Raw genomic sequence first — 21447 nt, 5'->3', positions numbered from 1 at the left:
GATAAATATCTATATGTATGTATATATTTCTATTAAATGACATCACAGAAACATTCATTTGGATGGTAGCAGATTTCCATTTTGTATTTTTTAACATGTCAAAATTGGCTTAACTCCATGTACTCAGTAACAGTTTTTTCCATTAAAAATAGTTGCTTTTGTTTATAGTCTGATGTTCTCATATGTTTTCATAACAAATGTTCTGATTTTTCTTCATGCGGTAAAGTTATTGTATGTGAATCCTGACAAGAGTGTACACAATCATACTAGTATTATCAATATGTCTGACATTTATAAATAAGCATGTTGAATTTTGCATGCTTCTGTGGCAAGGTAGTCTCATTTTGTTTCTTGATGTGGAGTTCCTTCTTCCTGAAAAAATGAATGCTGTGAATCTCAACCATATTTTCAGCCCACCTGTCATGAATGAATTCAGCATCTTGTTTTCATTGGAAGGAGCTCCTTATGATAAGCTCAGACATCACGCAACACGCATCCAACAACCATCTCAAGGAGTCATCTTCTATAATTAACGGAGATTAGTGCTCTCTTACTGCATATTTCAAAACAGAGTTAGAAAAGAATTAAATAGGGATCAGCGCTAAAGGCTATTAATCTGAACATGCAAATTTTCGGGTCTGGGAAAAATTTTAGGTATCATAGAAACTATTCTGTATAATTCCCTGTGGGAGATAAAAGCAGTCACTGGTATACCCATGAGTGCTTCCATATATACTTGAATGCACAATTACTGTGGACAGAAGATTACTTACTATTTCTAGATCATTGGTAACTAAGCTGGTGATCCAACTGGGCAAGGTCCTCTTTAGGAGGGTGCTAACAGGGAAGATGCCTTGCATAAGCCCAAAGAGGCAGTTGATTCTCTTGAATGTTCTCAGAAGGTCTAGGTAGGTGATCCCATACAAATGACATCAGGATATGTTTAGGGTAGGACAGAACAAGGTTTAAGACGAGCACTGAACTGAACAACTGCAATGGGCTGTGGCATGGGTAGCATTTGCTTTGCTGACAGTCAGTGACTTGTTAAACTATAATAACTTGACTCAGAAACGTCGATCCACCCCACAGTTAAAGCATATGTGGCTTTGTTGCTAAGTATGATGGCGTTTTGCTTTTGGAATATTAGCAGAAATCCAGATGATACTGCTGATCATTGTCTTTCCATGTATTTTGATGTACTGTCAATGTGTGTCCACATACACAGAAAGCATTAAGTGGCTTTGACTGATTTTATGTTATGTGCCTGTTTTAGCATACAATGAAAAAACAAGTTTGGCTATTCTGCTTGTAATCAATTATTTTCAATTTCTTAAGGGTAATAAAGGAAACTCAGGCTTGCCAGGTCTGGCAGGTTATCCTGGAGCTCGAGGTCCCAAGGGATTGCCAGGCATGCCAGGGCCGATGGGAGCACCCGGACTAAAGGTACACACATGGGATCTTGTTTAAGTACAGTATTACTGATACTGCTTAGTCTTCATACTGCATCCAGTGATTGTGGAACCACTGTGCTACTGTTAATCATATGAGTAATTGACATCAAAACTTACTTGAAGGGTAAGACTGCAAGTTGTGCTGACCTCATTTCTATAAACTGTAATTTGAAAACAGAGGTCCCATCCATCTGGATGCTATTCCCAACTCCAGAAGCCATTCAAAACACTTTGTATTTATTCACTCAAAGCTTTAGAGCCAAATGTTTCCTGACTTTTCTTTTTAAACTCCTGTAACTACTAGAACAGTTTGAATGATTTGAACATCTAAGCAATCTGTTAGCAGAAAAGTACTGTCATTTCAAGCCTAAATCCCAAGTTTGGGGGCTAACAAGCATGTCTGGGGTATCCATTTATCAGAGGACTTAAATTGTTCTTCTTCAACACTGTCAGAAAGAAAGAAATCTGAGAGTGCTCTGGTTTCCAGGCGGTTCCAGGTACCTGACATCAGCATATCCTCATATTAGTTAGACTCATTTCAGTGGTAAAAGAAGCAAAGAATGGAAACATTACAGATAATTTTCTCCATTTAGAATAGGATTTTTCATCTAAAATCATGATTTTCAGTGCTCTGTGAGATTTTATTGGTAAGCAGTTTTTTAAAATGTGAAAACTTGGGGGCAGAAATACTGCCTTCGTTACCTTTTTGTGAAAATATTTTAGTATAAACTGCATTCGCTATTTGTAGTGTTTATTGCCAGTGCTCCCAGTCTGGAGACTCCTTTGTCTCGACAGTGAGCCGTAGGAGGTAGTTCCTGCTTGGAAGTGCTTGCAATCTGAAAAAGTCAGGGAATAGATTAGGTGATGGAAAGCTGTTACACATAGTGCAAAATAAACATTAAGAGTCGACATACTGAGGCCAAAAGTCTGTTAGAGCAGAAAGATAATACCTAGGAAAGAGTGTAAGTGCAAAGGAAGCATGAAAGGTGTATATTCACAGCCTTAATTGCAGTTCAGTAACCTCCTGAGCTAGACGTGGTTTCTGTGTATCTCATTGTCCTCAGAGGATTTCTTTTGCATGAATTGTCTAGTTTCCATTTGAATCGATGTAAAATTTTAGTCTAACAGCAAGGAGTTCCACAACTATACTATGCCTTGCTCAGAGGATTACTTTTTAAATTTACTTCTAACCTGCCTGTTCTGTATTTTGTTTTGTGAATTTTGCTTGCACTGGGAGATACCATACTGGAAATGATCCAACATGTATGGTTTTTGCATGTTTCCAAGTCAAGGAACAGTCAAGTCACATTTGCATTTTAGTGAATGTGTAATTATTGAAAGCATTCCTGATGGAAATAAAGTGAATGGAGTAGGTCTACTTCTTAGAGAGAAAGCACATTCCACACTTCTGCCAGGAAACCTATCTTTACATTTATAACTGTCTTCATTGTAATAAAGGATATATTATCTTCCTATTGACAGGGTGAGAAAGGGCTTCTGGGTCATCCAGGAAAGCGAGGCAAAAGAGGCCTTCCAGGATCACAAGGTGATCAAGGACCAGCAGGAGACACTGGGCTGAAAGGACAGACGGTATGTAATCACAGCTGTTGATGCAAAACAAGTAGTCCAAGAGTTACCAACATGAAATAATAGTAAGGATGCCTGCTCCTATTACAGGGAGAAGATGGAGATCAAGGTTTAATGGGGTTTCAAGGATTCCCAGGTCCAAAAGTATGTGCTCATTCTTTTTTTTAGATCTTAAGCCATTTACAGAGTGAGAACATTAGGAAAGCATACAATTAATCAGCTTTAACAATAAGTTGTTCAAAATCTATCTGAACTGTTGGAACATTTTAGGCAGAACTGGGTACTCCATGTCCAAGGACAAACATTCTGGGTCAGTGCACTTGGTATTTTCACTGTTACTGCTCTTAGAAATTATCTTACTTTCACTGATTACAAGAGATTGAAGCAAGTGGATAGCTAATGTCCATGTCTGATTAAACTGTTCCTTTGCATTTTCAGGGTCCTGCAGGGGACATTGGCTTGGTTGGAATTCTGGGCCCCAAAGGTCCAACAGGCCAAGTTGTAAGTGTTTCACTCCATGAAGGGCATTGTCAGGATGACTTGCAAGTGGCACGTGTTTTTAATTTAGGAAATCATCTTTTTTCTTATTAACAAGGCCAGAACCCTCTAACCGAACCTTTCTCTCTGAGACTATGACTCCAGTAGAAGCCCTTCCCTTGTACTGCAACACTGCTCTGGTTGCAGCATGTGTACAGATACACAAGCAGAGCTGGGCTCTTAATCTTGAAGGAAAAAAGCAAGCTCTGCTGACAAAGTGTGGCTCTCCTAGTATAATTTAATCTACACAAGTAGCCTTATCGCTGTCATATCTTTGTCTATTGGGGTTGAACATTTTCTTCTTACTGGCAACAATGCTGATTGTATAACCCTGTCCTACAGCAAAAGAAAAAAGGGTCAAACTTTGCCTGCAGTAAGACAAAGTGGTGCTCAGGCATTATTGATTAATAGGTAGTCTTTTTTTTAATAAATATTTTATTTTTATCTGTAAGGTTACTAACCTGCATTAGCTCATTCTTCATGACACCTTCTTCATGACATTCTACTTTGCAGCTCACCAAAAATGTGGAAGCATCTTCAGCATTTTGTAATATTGGGGAGTGTGCATCCAGTTTACAGCATCAAGTGATAAAGAGGGAAAGGTTGCAGCATGGAAGGCCTTACTACAAAATGTTCTTCTCTCACTGCTGCCATTGCCATCACAGAACTGTATCAGTTCAGTTAACCAGATGCAGAGCAGCAGCTTTAGGGGCATGTTCTTATAACTACTTTCTTTTTCTAAACATTCCTATACAAGATAAACACTGGAAATGAGCAGTTTGCTCTAAGTGAAATGGAACAGGAAAGTAACATTTCAGCAGCACTTACCGGCAGCCACACAAGAGGACTTGTGGGCAGTAATATAGCTCCAAGATATAGTTGATTGTAGGTCAATAAATATGTGGTCTTTGGTAATCAGAGTACTTAAGTTCCCACTGGTTTTAATGCATCAACTTTCACATAAAAGAATGCGTGTGGGCTTTCCAAGCAAAACTATTACTAATTATTAAAATAATTACCTTGCTGATTTTTGTAGCAATGTGTACTCAATATTCAGAAAGAGAATATCACCATGATCTTTTGGATATTTGCCAGGGCTGTCTGCTGAGCAATTTTAAACTAGGACAAGTCATGAGGATTTTTCTTCATTTTGAAAACATAGTGGACTAATAAATTCTTTGCTTGTTTACAGGGATATATTGGCCCTGTTGGTCAAGAAGGCATAACAGGCCCAACTGGCAGGCCTGTAAGTTTCCCTTCTCTTTTGCATAATTTGGTTATTTCACCTACCCTTATTTTTAACAATCTGTTTTGCAACTAGCAACCTTCTCATTTTTCTGTTTGCAAATAGCAACTAACAGGACCGTGTTATACTATGCTGGTAAGTTAACGTATGTGACTCCAGCACCTGTAATACAAACAAGAGAAAAATGACACAAAAGTCATTGCAGTGGCCTTCTAAGTACAGTATACAGACAGTGTGCCTACAGGGGTAGTGGGCAAGTCAAGGTGTAAAATAGTACATAGTAACTACCACCTGGATATTCTTTCTCAGCCCTAGGTCTAAGACATATTTAGAGAGTATCCACACTTGGTTTCAATGTAGTTTATTTTTTATGTGTTGATTGGGCTGAACTGTTTGGAGTACCCCTCTAGACATGCTGAGAGTGTCCACAAGCCCTTGTTGGGGTGTTCCAGATGCTGGTCAGGTCCCCGTTACAACTTGAACATCTTCTTGACCTTTCTGACAACCTTCAGTGCACCCTAGATTCCCTGCAGTGGGGGAGCTCTGCACTCATCCCTGTTTCCATTCCTTGTCACACTCCCTGTGCCAGAGACAGAGCAGTGTTCTGCAAGGGCACCCTCTGGCTCATGTCTGCAGACTACCCAGCCATATCAGGTAGTTTTAGAAGCTCTTTGTACCACCCAAGTTCCTCTGTCTGTTCAACAAGGAGTGAATGAGACCGTCTAAAAATTGAAATAATAGTCATAAAAATAACAGGAATATACAATAAAAGCAATAAATACAAATATTTACAAGTGAAAAGGAAGGGAGAAGGGAAATTTTCCTTCTATAATTAGACTATTCTTTCCACTTGTTGGGAAAAAGACAGTACTTTGTCTTCTGCATTCTTTTCAGTCCCACTCAGGAGGAAAAATTTACAGTTGCATATACTTGTATGAAGGCTTTTAATAGACTTCATAGTGAATGTAATAGTTTGCCATTATCACTAAGAAAGCATTACAATTGGAGATTACTTCTATATGTTATGAAATGCTGCTATCAAAATGCAAAATTCTTCCAGAGATGAAGTGTAAGATTGTTACCATCTTTGGAAACACAGTTTAAGTGCAAAACTAGCCAAAAATGCCTTGAAGACACAAAAACAGTGTCTAATCTGACTGTGAGAGGAGAACTAATGGGGTAATAAAAACAGATATGTAACCAACGGATTTCTTCAGTGATGGAGAGTACTGAGTTTTGTTCTCTACTCTTAAGATCGTGAAGCACTGATGTATCACAGTGGATCAAGCTATAGAGAATACAGCGGATTGACAGGGAGAACCCTGACAGTTAAAATTACTGAAAAAACCGGTATTTACAATCTGAAGAAAACAGCTTTCCACATATAGGAATTACAAGATGTTTTCAACTAGTTTAGTTTTCTAGTAGTACAGGAAAATTAAAGCCCCAGAGTTCCACAGATGATACGGGGCTTTTCATGTGAGCAGTATAACTCTCATGGATATTAATCTGCTTATTTCAATCCTAGGCAGCTAGAAAGCATACTGGATTAACAGCTTCTCTTTCTTACAGGGACCAAGAGGTGAAAAGGGCACAAGGGGTGAAATGGTAAGATGAAACAATTTTTATGCTTTCATTTTTTTGGCTGTGTAAAAACTATTCCTGTGTTACACTGAATGTACTCTTGCATGCTCTGAATGCCAGACAGTCATGTTGTGCTCCTGGAGAGCGCTGGCCAAGAAAGTTGGTAGCATGAGTCAAAGTCTGACCTTTTCTTGTTCAGGTTGACTTATGTAGATATGCCCAGTGGGTGTGTGCTGTCGGGCAGTATGGCCCCTGATCATATAGCAGACACATACTCCAAACCTGTCCCAGTTCAGATCTGAAAGGAAAATCCTTTGTCACATTTGTTGTCAATGCTCCAGTGCCTCACAACACAGCATGCATACACATGTTCATACATCTATATCATCTTGTCTAGAGAGGGAGAGGTTTAGGAGAAGCCTAGAGCTGAGGATGAGCCTCCATGCTGTGTATGCCAGCTCGAGTAGCAGTAGGCAGCATTGATAGGTTTTGAAGTTGCTGTGTCTCATTTTTCAGTAAGAATATTACATTAGTTTTTGTGCATTAATAAATGTTGGATTTGATTACAAAACTCTGGTAGAGTTAGTAAAATCTCCAATTAATAATGGCTGTGTGAAATCCATTAAATTATCATATTTACAGCAAATATGAATACAACGATAGTTGATACCTATGACATTACTTCTATGGCAGGTTTATAATGAGTTCCTCTTCCAGTAACTAGCCAATGTGATCTTGTTCCTGTTGCTCTTACCCTGCCTTTCAGCCCACCTCACTTAGTCATTTAGTTTCTCTTGGTTTATTGTATTTTGCTTTTAGCAGCCACCTGTGTAGAATTCCAACCTAACTGCCTTATAAAAGTTCTGAAAAATATATCAGAAGTATTCAAAATTGCTTAAAGAATTAAGGAATTGGAACTAAGCTTGCTGTACATGTCTTGGGGAACTTTCCTCTTTGATTCTAATGCTCTTGAGGCAATTGCTATCTCAGAATAAGAGGAAAACTAGTTTCTTAATTCATGCTGCTATTAAGCATCTTAACTGTCTCTTTCTACTGTTTGTTCATAAGAATTGCAATGACAGCATAGAGCTAAAAATGCAGAGACTTCAAAAATAATAATAAATAACATCCCAAATGGTGAACAAGAAACACCCGTTTCCATTATTGGTGCTGGTGTTTAAGAAGTTATTTCCTAAAAAAGTTCTTGACTTAATCAAGATTAATTAATCTCCTAAGACTGTCTTCAGAAGAATGTTTAATTTTAAATCATATACAGTGGCATTAGTTTGTATTATGTAGCTAAGAAAAGGATTTATTTCCAACTATTTTCAGATACAAACGAGAGAAAATTATTTTCATCCAACTGTGTATTCTGAGTTTTAATTTATACCTTTAAAATTGATGTTGGCATTCTTCCTAGAATCACAAAGATTTTAACTGTTTTGTAGCAGTCCAAGTTTTAGTTACAGTTTTTAGTCTGTCAGGGATACAGTGTTCATTACTAGAAAAAAATGTCCTTTTATGCCCTGAAAAACATGGAATGTAAAATCGTGTCTCCCTGTTGAGGTCAGCGGTGAACCAAAGTTCAGGTCCTGTAGGCTATTTCTAGAGAAAAATTGATAGTGTCAGAAGCAGCGTTGCTTGAAAAATTTTAATTAAAATTATTTTTCAATTCAAAATATTAATATTACTGTGATTGAAACATTTAGAAAAACATGGAATACATTTTGGAATATTGTTTCAGAATTCTGACATTTCTGAAAGTGTGTTTTCATTTTCTTTTTTTTTTATTTCATGGCGTGTCACATAATGAATTATAATACAGAGTCATAGGATAATCGAGGTTGTAAGAGATCTCAAGACATTTCTAGACCAACCTCCTGTTTAAGAGAGTCAGCTTTATTCAGCTGGCTCTTGAAAACTTCCAGGGATGGAGATTAGATAATCTCTTTGGGCAATGTGTTCCAGAGTGTGACTGTCCTCAAGGTGAAAAAAGATATGATATGATAAAGCATAATCCATAATTTTCTATTATAATCATTTATTTTAGATTTACAGTCATTAATGGCAGCTACTACACTGTACTATGTATCAGACTATTACATTGCAGGATGTTATTAGGCTTTACCCTTTATGAGATATGGTGACATCAAAATGACAGAAGTGGTCAGGGAAAGCTTAACATTAATCATTTTTGTTAAAAATACTTTGTTTCTTGGAAAATTTCAGAAGTCATGGAAAATATGGAAGCCCTTGGGATTGTTCATGCTTTCAAAGTTAAGCATATATATCATTGCATGTAAAATCAGGGCCTTACGGTATTAGAAAAAGATTGGTGTTTTGGCCTTTGAACTTCTGTGCCAGCAATCAAATTGGGTGATTAAAGAATTAAAGAGCACACTAATACTAATTGTTCTATTCTCTGCTTTTGTTATTATGAACTGGAATTGCACTTTTCTCACTTAAATTCTAATGTGATCAAAGGGTAAATTAAGTAGATTTGTAAAGGTAATCCTGTACATTCCAGTAAAACATTTAGCAATTAACTTAATCCATGAAAAGTGTAATTTAACCTTATTTTGCTGCTCTGCAACAGAAAGAAAGAATTTTTATAACATCTCTACAGGAGTTTCAACACGCTCTGTGCAGTTTCATTATATTTTAAAGGCTTGTAACAGTAATTGATATAGCCCCCTGAAGTTTTAACGCATTTAAGAAATATAACAACCCCAAAAGTAGTTCACTGGAGTTAACAAATAGCATTCAATACTTACCTCTTTTTCACATGGGTTTTATTGGAAAGGAGACAGAGAATCAAGACAAATCACATTCCTCTCTTGCAAAATACCTTAAATTCATTGGAACAGTGCAGGTTTTGATTTTTAAAATATTCAGTTCTATCTCAGAAACCACTATAAATTTGAACTGTTCTTGTCCCAAGACTTTTTGAGTCTTAAAATTGTGACACATGCCAAAAACATAGAACATTAACTGAAGCATTCAGTCATCTGAAAAATCTGCTGGAATGTCTAAATCTCAGCACTCAGAACAAGGACATCTATTCATCAGAGAGCAGTGGTTACTTAGGGATAAACTGTTGAAGACTGTGCCTTGCCTTGACTTGGTATTTGCATAATCAAGTCCTGAACCAAGATAAACAAAGACATCCTTACGCTGTCAAATTAATTTCTCAAGTTTCTTTTTCACACTTTCGTTTTATACTAAACATACTTCACCAAGCATGATCAGACAGTCCAGTAATATATCCACATGGGATTGAAGGTATCCTGCAGCAGTCTAACAGCACCTGAGTTGCTGATCTGATTAATTAAATGTGGAGGTCAGTCTTCTCAGCTGGCATACAACAGTGTAGCTCTGTGAAACCGACTTGATTTGCAGCAGCTGAGGGGCTACCCCAAAACAATGAGTGTCATCTCTGCAAACTCATCTTTCATCAGTTTTGTAATAATGAATAACAACAATAATATTTTATGCCTATTTAATAGGATTTCAAAGAAAATTTCAAGCTGGGCAATAATCAAACTCAGAAGAGTAAAAGGAAGCTAGGTACTTGCACAGAACCCACTGGGATTTCTATACTACAATATATGCTAAAATGACTTATGCTGTGATTTCCATTTTCCAACATTAATCATTAACGTCTTTATAAAATATCAGTAAATATTACCTAAAAGATGGCTTAGAGTCCCTTCTACAGGTGTAAGTGGATGAAACATAAATAAATAGGGTCAGGATGCATCTGTTGAAAAGCTGACAATGTTTACAGTCCCTAGAGCTTATGCCATTAAGGTCATCTTAGTTAAGTATCAGATGACCATCTCTCTAAACACCCAGAAATCGCTTCAGTTTTGATTCTCCCCTATTCTCCAAAGAACATGTGTAAAACATGGGTCTTGGCCTCAAAGCCATTTGTAGTCCCACAGCACAGCTTCGTTGCTTTAGATCTGGTGCTAGGATCTACATGATGGCCCCCACTTTTCACACCCTTCATAATCCAGCACCTGAACCCCTCTGGCATGGCCATGGCAGGTGATGTGCAAGGCACACTTAACTTGTGCAGCTGTGGAGGTCATAGCGACCCCTGACAGATGCATTCCCCAGTAGCTACCAAGTGCTCTGCCTTATGAATATGTCTAGAGGTAGTAAGAAATGCAGCTGGTATTCTCCTAAGAACTGATAAATTTGGAGCCTCAGTGACTTAAGTAAATCACTCCTATCTGCTTTGAGATCCTTTTTTTAAATATACATGAATTAATGTTAGATTGAATCTGACCTTTCTTTAACCATTTCCAGCTGCCCTTGCTGGTGGCAGCTTGAAGCACAGCTCAAGTTCAGCAGTTGTAGCATGCAGTGACACTCACACAGATCTTGCTGTGAAATCTCACAGCAGGAATACTTCTTATTACTATATTAAGTGATTTACAACTTAATAGCTCTTTAACTAGATCAGTTTCGCAATATTTGCCAGCATGACCGTGTCAGATAATATCATTTCTCTTTTGGCAGACACTCAGTACTAGTGTGACCGTACTGGCTTTTGCTGGAACAGCTTATTGTGCTTGAATAATTGGTACAAGCAGCACTGGCTAAAGAATGTTTTGCTTAAATTAACTCAGTTATGTTAAAAGGTTTTACTAATACATGGTACAGGTCTGGCCTATGCCTTTCATTCCTCCTTCTTCTCTTTTGCTCGAACTAAGGCACTGACACCTATTCTTTTCCTTGTCATTGTTCTTGCTATTGTTTATGCTACAGCAGCTCCTAGAGGCTTTGAGTATGTAGAGAATGAAGAGACTCTAACAGAGACACAAGTATCGCTGTATATTAATAAACATTCATAATTGTTCCATCTTAATATGAATAGTTGCTAAAAGAAAGGATAATTCAGATGAGGTTATTGTTTTGGGCAGGGTCCATGTCCAACCATAAGGCAAGCCTAAAACTTAGATTTAAGACTATGTGCATTGTAGGCACTATAAGCTGGGGAAAAGCAGCTGTTCCTTCTCCTCCTCTCCTCCCCACTGCATCATCCTAAACACGAAAATGAATGATGCCACTTATGATGAGGAAATAAGGGCATAACTTCTTGAATATGAAGGAAGCCTGCAATATCACTGTTAAACAATGAGCATAACATGTTCTGGCTGAAAATTTACACTGCTCTGATGGAGCTAATAAATGCCTAGCAGATACTCATAGAGTAAAGTGGATCAGTTAGTTTTTTACAACCACCCATAACATTATTTACAATGCTTTCATGATCGTTCATTCCTTGTAGTACTTGTAACATGCATATAATGCTGGCACAAGGTATAGCACATTATATATTAATACTTTGTGTGACTTCTAATGTTCCCTTAACATCAAAAGCAATTGCATAAACAAGTAACCAGACAACCCCACAATTCTAACAGGAATATTCAGGTGTTAACAGAGTATGGTACTTTAACAATAATAACTAACAATTTACAGCTTTACCAAAACCAATATCACATTTTATTCTATGTATGTATTGCGGCATTTTGTGATTTAAAAAATACATAAATGTAAAAGCAGAGATGTTCACCTATAACTGTTGCATTTTATCTCCATTTCTTTTAGGGGCCTCAGGGACCTCAGGGCCAGCCAGGACCACCAGTAAGTGCATAAAAAAAATGCCTGTATTTTTCCATTGTGATTGCATTATATAAACATGTGAAGCACCTAATATCTTGTTTCTCCCATTCTCTAGGGACCACCTGGACCACCAGGACCAAGAGTAAGTTCTGTAACAACCATAACGTACAATACAGTCCTTTTTTGAAAGTTAAAATAGCAGGAACCTCTTCAAATGCATTGCTTCTTCCATCACTGCACATGAAATGCAAATACATTTTTCTACAACTTCCATCACTACAGTAATACATTTTTTGAACCTTCCATCTTACACTGTCAGTTCTGTTCTGCATGCTGTTGAGCCCTCAACAGGCAACGCTCATGGACATGGTCATACTTTTGACATGGGTTAACTCAGTCACATTCTGAAAGGTATTTCTCCTGTTCTGTACTTGAACACTCTGAAAGATAGCAACAGAAAATTTTGTGCTATTTCTGGCCCAGATGTTCTCCCTATATATATACACACACAGAGATTTTGTTTGTTAAGGGATTGTGCCAATTAGGACAGACTCAATATCTGACGTGTCCTAAAGCTGTAATGATATATGTAATCTGAGAACAAATTGCAAGAACTAGATGCTTGTGTGGGTGACTTAATTCTTTAAAAATAAACAAATCTGTTGTCTGGGTGTAGTATATACCTCACACAAAGTTTAGAGAATGAAGATACACAAGAAACGGGCTTCCTCCTTCAGAGGAAGGTCAGTCTTGGTATTTGTTCATGCATCATGAAGACTACTTTGATCTGTCAGCTGCTGATGGCTGCTTGAGATATTCTTTGTGTGCTTCTCTGTAAAGGAATAACACCTTTTCACGCTTACCTGGATTGGTTTTCTTAAGTATATAAATTAAATGGCTGGGACAAATAAGTTGGGACATTGGTCTGTGACAACTATTATAATATTTTTGTTCCAGGAGTATGATCATTAAATTGGGTATGGGGATACTAATAAAAATCAAATATGCTTTTTCTGTATGCATGCTTGCATTCTTTGGAAATGGAAGGGAGGATCCTATTTTAAAAGTGTTTACAATGAATTATTTTCTAAAATGACAAAATAACAAAGCTATCATGTATGTTGCTACAGTGCTCAAAGAATTTACCACCTGCATTTTAGAATATTCCTGTTCATCTTTTTATATTCTGAAATATCTTTTTTTCAGAAACAAGTGGACATCAATGCTGCTGTTCAAGCTTTGATTGAGTCAAATGCTGCACTGCAGATGGAGGTAATATATTTGAATGTATTTATATTGTCATACAAGATATGCAATTATATCAGGGCTTCTTTACAAAGACTTAATTTAAAAGGAATCATGGATAGCAAGTAATTACTGCAGAATATAATTAAACATGCTAGAATTTATAGGATACAATTGAAATGAAGTTAAGAAAAACAGCAGCATTTCAACTTTTTTTGTCATCATTGGCAGTAATGGAAGTTTACTGACTACCACACATAGCAGACTGTATCTGTTCAGCCACAGATAATAGTGGCATTTAGGCCTTGATCCAAAAAATACTGACATATATGCAAATGTTTGGTCCCATTGATTGCAAGAAAATTCCTTACATGGGTGAAGTCAAATACATTTGCATATATTTTCTAGGTTAAGGGTAAGAGTAGATTTCACTGTTTGAAATCTGAAACTGCTAAGTATACAATAAAAATCCTGTATCCACATTTTATGTCAACATGTCATAATGACGTATTTGCATGATCTTAACCTGCCTGTAACTTCACTGCTCTGATAATTTTAATAAAATGTACTAATTTGTTTATTGGAATATATTATTTTTACCCTGCTTTATATGGCTGATTGCATGCATTATAGATACTTTGCTTCTGTCTGGCTATTCAAAGGCCATTTGACATTTACTGCATATACTGTTGTTGTGATACTTCTTTGTGGTAACACATTTGCTAATGGCCCTTGACAGAAATACCAGAATACTGAAGTAACTTTACTAGATCACAGTACAGAGATATTCAAAACACTACACTACCTTAGCAATTTACTGCACAGCATCAAGAACCCTCTTGGCACACGGGATAACCCAGCACGCATCTGCAGGGATTTGCTTAACTGTGAACGTAAAGTGTCAGATGGTAAGTGTCCACTTTCATTAAAGCTTAAACACAACTAGGCTTTGAAATGTGTTGCTTCCAAATGTTACTTTCTACATAAAAATTCTAATGTGTAGATTTTTTTTATTATATTCTATTGCAGTGTGCCTGTCACAGCTATCTTTATTTAAGATAAAATTTCTGAATTTTAAAGATGAAAGTATGTAGCTATCTAATATTATAGAGATATTAGAGACAGATTGTGTATGTAAGTAAACAAAAGCATCCAGAAAAATTGAAACTGAATCCAATTTTGTGATTAAAAGTTCCCAAGTATTTGTAGCTAATCTTGCAATGAATTTTGTGTGGATCAGATTCTAGATTCCTAGTGAGAAAATTGTATACAATACACTATTACTGTCAGATACACTGACAGTTGTTGTATCCCAGAAGATCCTGAATGAATATTTCAAATCAAAAATAATTATTTAAACCTGTAATGTCAATGCTGTGACATAATTCAGTTTCTGAGTGGCTAATAAAATAAAAAATACCTGTAAGTATCCCTTTTATCAAGTATTAGCATTATGAAGCTGAGAAGGAAATGAGAAATGAAGTTAGAGGTTACAGGGAAATCACTGTTCCATGGCATATTTAAGGATGGATCAATTCTTTAAGACTCTAGCAGAGATGAGCCTAACCCTTATTAGAACTGTGCTCTCCTAAATAAATCTCAATCCTTTAGGGCCACAGAGGTCACTGACACAGTCCTCCAGAAGATACACACACCCATGTAAATTGTAGAGCACAAGCTCACCCATATTTAATATTAAGGGAAGCTAAATCCTAATATAATTTGCATGTGGCCTATTTCTTTTATTGGACCAAATCCCATGGATTCACAATGGCAAGTACTCCTTATTACCATCATTAGGATACGTCATGTAGAAATGTCTGATGGGAGAAAGATAGTGGAGAAAGAAAGGGTCTTCGGGATGCTGTGAGAGGATGAGAATTTAGATTGATATTTTCATTCCTGAAAATATTAGCTATATAAAACTAAGCCAAACAAAAAAAGTTAAGTTTTAATACAGAAAGAGCAGACTAGAAATACCATTTGTTCTCACTATTTAGCTGTGGAAAGAGAAAACATTTTTGAAACTATGAGAGTATTCAAGTCATTGTATATGTAATCAGAATTGAATGGTTATGACAATTTTGCTCAGTGTCTGTTATTAGTAGAATTATAATAGTGAAAAGAGTTTCATATTCCTTTTCTTTCATTTCCTAGTGAAGCTGTGGTGATAATATATCTAATACTTGCCAAAAAGTATAAATATCTTTAGCAAATTGTTTAGTAACAATTGTATTTTGGTTTTCTTTACCATCTGGGATTATATACTAATAGGAAAATACTGGATTGACCCAAATATTGGATGTCCTTCTGATGCTATTGAAGTTTTCTGCAACTTCACTGCAGGTGGTCAGACATGTTTAACACCGCTGTCTGTGACAAAGGTATGCATTGCTTCCAGAGAGACTGTGTCTGTGCTGGAACTCTGAACAAATGAATGCTTATTTACTTAACTCATGAGAAGATGTTAGATTTCCAGGGGTTTTTTATGTGCATCTTTGTGGAAGGACATGACAATATTAGTGTAACTCTCACTTTGTTCATTTACTCACCTTTCATGCTGATAGAATTATTTTATTATGCTTTATACTTTTCTATACAAGGCATAAAAATAAGCCTGAAATGCTTCTAAGCTACATTAGTAACTCATCTCTCAGGGTGTCTAAGTGTAGAGATGCTGGCGTCATTGCAATGGGAAGGAAGAAAATTATGACTATTTTTCAACACTTAGTTACTTCTAAATGTCATTAGGCAGAGACTGGTTTCCTTTGTGTCATTAGTCCATGCTCCTCCTTACATGTAGTTCTTAAACCCTTGGGAACAGAAGTTTTATATTTGTGGAGTTTTGCATGTAGACTGTAGTCATTGAAGAGCATCAGAAATACCATAAAGTTCCCATACACATTCCTACATTTGGAAGATCCCTGAATATGATCTAGTCTTGGAGAAGTTCTTGTTGAGTAATGAGTAACTATATATTTTCTGTCTAAAATCAAACTATGCTTATGATTTTTTTTATTTATTTTTAATGGGATGTAGGTATTGCCAGAACCTGTGGTCTAAGAAGACTAAACAGCAGGATGATGTGGCTGCAGTTAAAACACTGCTGCTGATAATATCTTTGTTTGAATAACAAAAACATTTGTTTCGGTTTCCGTATTTAAAAATAGTGTTTTCTGCCCAGCTGTGTTTCAACAATGTTGTAAGCATTAGCAAATATTTATACTGAAGCTTTGAAAATGTCCTATGAAAGCTTCTGTTTATAGTAATCACTATAATAGAACCTAACAGCTCTCCTGAAAAATACAAATTGTGTTCTTTGGCACTGATCCCAATGTATAAACATGTATACATGGTCCCATGCCTGAACACCACACATGTATGTGTATGTCACTTTGTGTTGCTATGGCCATTCAGCATAGTCCAGCTATAAGTCTAACGATGCATTTCTCTTGGAACTTAGCTGGAGTTCGGCGTCGGAAAAGTGCAGATGAACTTCCTTCATTTACTGAGCTCAGAAGCAACCCATAGCATCACAGTTCATTGTCTGAACACACCGATGTGGGGATTAAATAAAGCAGGTGGCCAGAAAACATCTGTTAGCTTCAAAGGATGGAATGGTCAGATATTTAAAGCCAATACGCTACTTGAACCAAAGGTGCTTACGGATGAATGCATGGTAAATACTTTTTAGCACTAGCATTATTAAAGCCATAATGGAGTTACTGTTTAGGCATTATTAACTTTCTGCAAATAAATAACAATCATTCAGGTTCACATCCCTTGAAGCTTACTTCTTACCTTGTTCTGCATATGTCTCTATATGCCAAACTTTTGATATTGAATTCAACGTCTATCCAAACGTAAAAGTAATTGCAGTAATACACGGTATCTATACTTGCTGTTTGCATTGAGTGTCATGTATTTCAAGACTCTACTAAGACACTTGAGAGAGATCAGAAACAGAAGTAAGGAGGTCCTCCAGGAAACTTCAGGAACAGTTACTCTGAAAATGAAAATTCAGGCTTCAGTAAGAGTTCTCTTGAGGTTATCTAACACAAAATCTCAGGTTCAGTCAGGCTGGAAATTTTTTTTTTTTTTTTTACAACTAAATATCTTTAAATTCATTGACTGTGAGTCAATTGTTTGGTTTTTAATAAAATAATGATGATTAGAAATGGACTCCATGGCTAACTAAAACATTAAATCATATTTGTATTTAGGAAAAATTGGAAGAGCTTATTAATTTTCTAATGCTTATTAGATTACTCCACTCACCAAGATGTGAACTATTAGGTAAATGTCTTGGTAGAACACTATGAAATATAGCAGCCAAGCATGTTACACTTTCAGTATTTTATAGCTCTACTTTCATTTACAATAATGTCAAACACGTGACATTCGTTCCATATGATGTGGGGGTGTCAAGTGAGATTTTTAATCTCAAGACAGAAAGAAAGTGGTTTTATTGAGACACTTTGAAGCTGTTATGCTTCCAACCTTCTAGCTGTCATGCTAGTGAGATGCTCTAGCCTGTGTCATGCAGATAAAGTAGGGCCATTGAAGCCCCTTCTCCCCGCTTCCCAGGTCTGTTTCGGACTGTTTTAATCCCTGAGAAAAATTAAGGCATACAGTGATGGCTATTGAGAAGTGCCATTTTTCTGAGAGGTTCTACAAGGTCTGTCGCTCTTTCTGTAGGAAACTATGCACTGTACAGATCTGCTGCAGAATCTCACACAATTCCCTCTCTGCAAGGGTTTCACTTTTCAGTGCTGTCCACTGTACTTGATGGTTTTTAAGAATGGAGTGATTGCAAACATCAAGACACTCCCAGCCTCAGACAGTGTTACAGTGTAATTTTATAATTTTTATGAGGTATCATTTTTTTACTGCAATTTTTAAAGGATTAGAATAAACAATACAAAGTTCATGGCAAAAATGGAGCCCTCATTCCCCGTGATTATTCTTCAAGGGCCTACAAAGTCATTCAAGTGCCTGTGGAGTTCATAACCTGAGACCTACTGTTCAGATTTGGAGGTGAATTTAGCAAGAAATCTAAGAGTCTATACAAGCCCAGGACTGCTTGCAAAGTGATAGGCGCTCTGCTTTGAGCTGTGTTGCACTGTGTCTGCATCTGTTCCAGCTGTATTCCAGGCTGGGCTTTTTTTACAGTTACAGTTTTGCCAGGAGTGTGCATGGTATTGCATGGGAGAAATGGCATTTGTTAAATTACACAGTTTCATTAGGAATTGCTGGGAGAAGAAATGTTTCTGTACACTTCTCCTCCTCTCATTCTATAACCACAGTTTCCATTTGTGTTTTGAAGCTTATCTTTGATATGAATCTAATATTCTGTTGCTGTATGTTGCAGATTGAAGATGGCAGCTGGCATAAGACACGGTTCTTTTTTCACACTCAGGACACTAATCAGCTTCCAGTTGTTCAAGTTAACGCACTTCCTCATCTCAAACCAGGACAGCAGCACTTCATAGAAAGTGGTTCCGTGTGCTTTCTTTGAGGTTTCTATCTTGGGTTTTTTTGCATCCACATGGAATTACTTCATAGATTGAATGCAAAAGTAATGATCCATTACAGGCAAAATTACTAGGAAACTGAAGAATCATTTTAAACAGTGTTGGTTAAAGAACCTCAGGAAGAAAAAGACTTCCTCCTATGGAGAAATGGCATTGAAAAAGAAGAGACAGACAGACAAGACTACAACAATTTTCATAAAGTAATTTGTTGGTGCTTTCTTGCATAATTTCCTGGAACTGAATATCTGAACATGGAATTTTTCAGGACCTCTAGTGTTCTTAGCAATATCTTTAACAGCACTGCGAAAAAAAACCCCAACATCCTGAGGAAAGCTGGAGACATACAACACTAAGGAGCAATACTGGCTAATGCTCCTAAACGTGCAATAGCTTGTATACGAAAAGCAAATTATGCCACAGTACAATACATCTTCTTTTCTTAAACCTTGTTTTATTACAGTCCTGTGTGGACGCATACATCTTAACAGATGGCACACTACCTCTTTTGTGTTTCCTGTCCTCATTGCCTTGGTGCTCTTCATAACACAAGGTGCTTGTGGCCTTAGCAGACATTATTTGAGTCCCTTTTTATTTTTCAGACTGTATGTGCTGGTTACATCAGGATATGTTTCTGTTGTAAAGGTACTTATTTTAAATCATTGGTCACATACTTCAATGAAAACATTATTTATGTGGATTTCTTGTTTAAAATATTTTTGTGTACTGTTGTGGAAATGGTATATGAGACAGCACATTGTATATGATGCATATAGTCAGAACAGTTAGCTTTACAGCCATTGTAAAAATTGTTGTAGAAGAGCTTCCTACAGTGGTTTTGAGGTTTAGATTCTTTATTTTAATTAACAATTCTATTGCCAAAGGCATCTTAAGATGATACATTTTGTATATATTTTGTAACTTGTTGAAAAAAAAATCTACTACAGTATGTCTTCTGAACGGCTGCTGTTAAATTATAATCAGCGTTTAATCAACCTAGAAATTCCATTTTTGCAAAGTTATTAGATAATTTTTTTTAATTAAGCCTAAAATGTTCAACCATCTTTTTTTATTAAAAAAAGAACAATTTTACCATTAGGAAAAGCATTCTTTATAACGATAACGATACGCCTCTATCTATTATCAGTCCAAAGTGTGCTCAGTAGTACATGGCAAGGTGATACCAGACTATACTGGGGAGCAGGGGAGTGTTCAAACAACTTGTTTAACTGTCTTGATCCACAGGAAACCACACTTACCAAAGTATAATAAAATGAGCTTCTAAGCTATCTGTTTGTCTTTTACTATTCTGTTTTGTATTGTATAGTTCATTCTTAGTAATGACTAAAGTCCTCTAGAAGAAGGGTACTTGTTAGGTGGCAATGCCGTGGAATATTGTGAGATTGACAGTGTTTACTTTTTACAAGGTAATGTACATGTACATCCCATTTTACATTTTATATCAAAGCATCAGTTTTGTTCCCTTTGAGGAAATCTGGTAAAACTAAAGGCAAAGCAAGATTAGAGAGTGATGATAAAGGTTAGAGAAAATGTCTTGCTTTTTGCATCTTCAAGATCATTATACTCTAACAGTATCACTTGACATTTGCTCTTAGTTTGGCTGTGGAGCTGATGTTGTGACAAATGTTTTGGGGGTTTGGGGTTGTTTTGGTTTTTGGTTTTGGGGTTTTTTTTTTTTGTAAGAATGTAATCTTTTAGAAAATGTTCTGCTTCATATATGTTTTTATTAGTCTCATTGCCCTATTTTTGGAAGTTCTTTATATCCTATATTTATGGTTTATATTAGCATGTCTCAGAAATTCTCTCTCCTAAAAACAAAGAGCTCAAAGTATTGTAAGACCGCTCAGATGTAAATATGTTGCATCTCTGTAATTGAGGTAAAAATGCACAGCCCGTGCAGACAGCACAATGAATTTGTGCAGTGGGACACTGACAGATAATAATGTACCATGTCACTTGAGTTGGAGGTTGCCAGAAACATTTGGCTGAAAGCATCCTGATTGACAGTATACTTGTATACAGTGCAGTGTGTGTTTTGGAAAGCCTCTTGTATGCAGGCATCTTTACTGGAGCTCCCACGGGCATTCGCAGATGTCGTACAATTTCGTCCCACAATGTTAACAAGTACCTGTACCCTGCAATTAATTTTTCATGGTTGCTTAGGTGGTTAGCCTTCTTTAGAGCAAGGTAAATTTAGAGCAAAACTTTAGAGCAAAACTTTAGAGCAAGCCCTGAGCTATTTAACAAACACATAAAAGTATATATGTTTCTTTTCCGAGTTAAGTAAAGGTGGCCCGTCCACCTGTGTCCAATCCAGCGAATAGTCCAATTGGGCAAAATTTGTCAATTCCAATTAATATTTTGTCAAAATTTAGGTTGATGTGAGATTACAACAGTCTTTGTCAGAATCCTTTTATCCCTTTTCCTTTTCTTGTTATTTTTCATGGTTAAAAATCCATTAAAAAGCACCTGGGAAGCGGGGCTTTGGAACAGTCTAAGGCAGGAGCGATAAAGCCTGAAGGACGCTCTCAGCGCCGCAGGCAGCGGGCCGACTCCCGCCTAACGCCAAGGCCCGGCGCCGGCAGGGCCCCGCGGCCCGCTGAGGCCA

General features: G+C 36.8%; 1 protein-coding gene across 1 annotated transcript in view; it reads left to right on the top strand.

Moving 5' to 3' along the window:
- COL24A1 (collagen, type XXIV, alpha 1) overlaps positions 1-18946 on the top strand; it is a 147775-nt gene extending 128829 nt beyond the window's left edge. The window contains exons 47-59 of the mRNA XM_010582747.1: positions 1336-1443; positions 2934-3041; positions 3129-3182; positions 3477-3539; positions 4768-4821; positions 6394-6429; positions 12028-12063; positions 12158-12184; positions 13249-13314; positions 14027-14195; positions 15562-15671; positions 16751-16966; positions 18659-18946. Of these exons, the coding sequence (XP_010581049.1) occupies positions 1336-1443; positions 2934-3041; positions 3129-3182; positions 3477-3539; positions 4768-4821; positions 6394-6429; positions 12028-12063; positions 12158-12184; positions 13249-13314; positions 14027-14195; positions 15562-15671; positions 16751-16966; positions 18659-18805 (1194 nt within the window). The 3' untranslated portion in view covers positions 18806-18946. The remainder of the gene's footprint in view (positions 1-1335; positions 1444-2933; positions 3042-3128; positions 3183-3476; positions 3540-4767; positions 4822-6393; positions 6430-12027; positions 12064-12157; positions 12185-13248; positions 13315-14026; positions 14196-15561; positions 15672-16750; positions 16967-18658) is intronic.
- Positions 18947-21447: the final 2501 nt, after the last annotated feature.

The sequence above is a fragment of the Haliaeetus leucocephalus genome, unplaced genomic scaffold (genome assembly GCF_000737465.1).
Source record: "Haliaeetus leucocephalus isolate CR32 unplaced genomic scaffold, Haliaeetus_leucocephalus-4.0 Scaffold848, whole genome shotgun sequence".
Taxonomy (NCBI): Eukaryota; Metazoa; Chordata; class Aves; order Accipitriformes; family Accipitridae; genus Haliaeetus; species Haliaeetus leucocephalus.
This window is presented reverse-complemented; position numbering and strand designations above follow the sequence as displayed.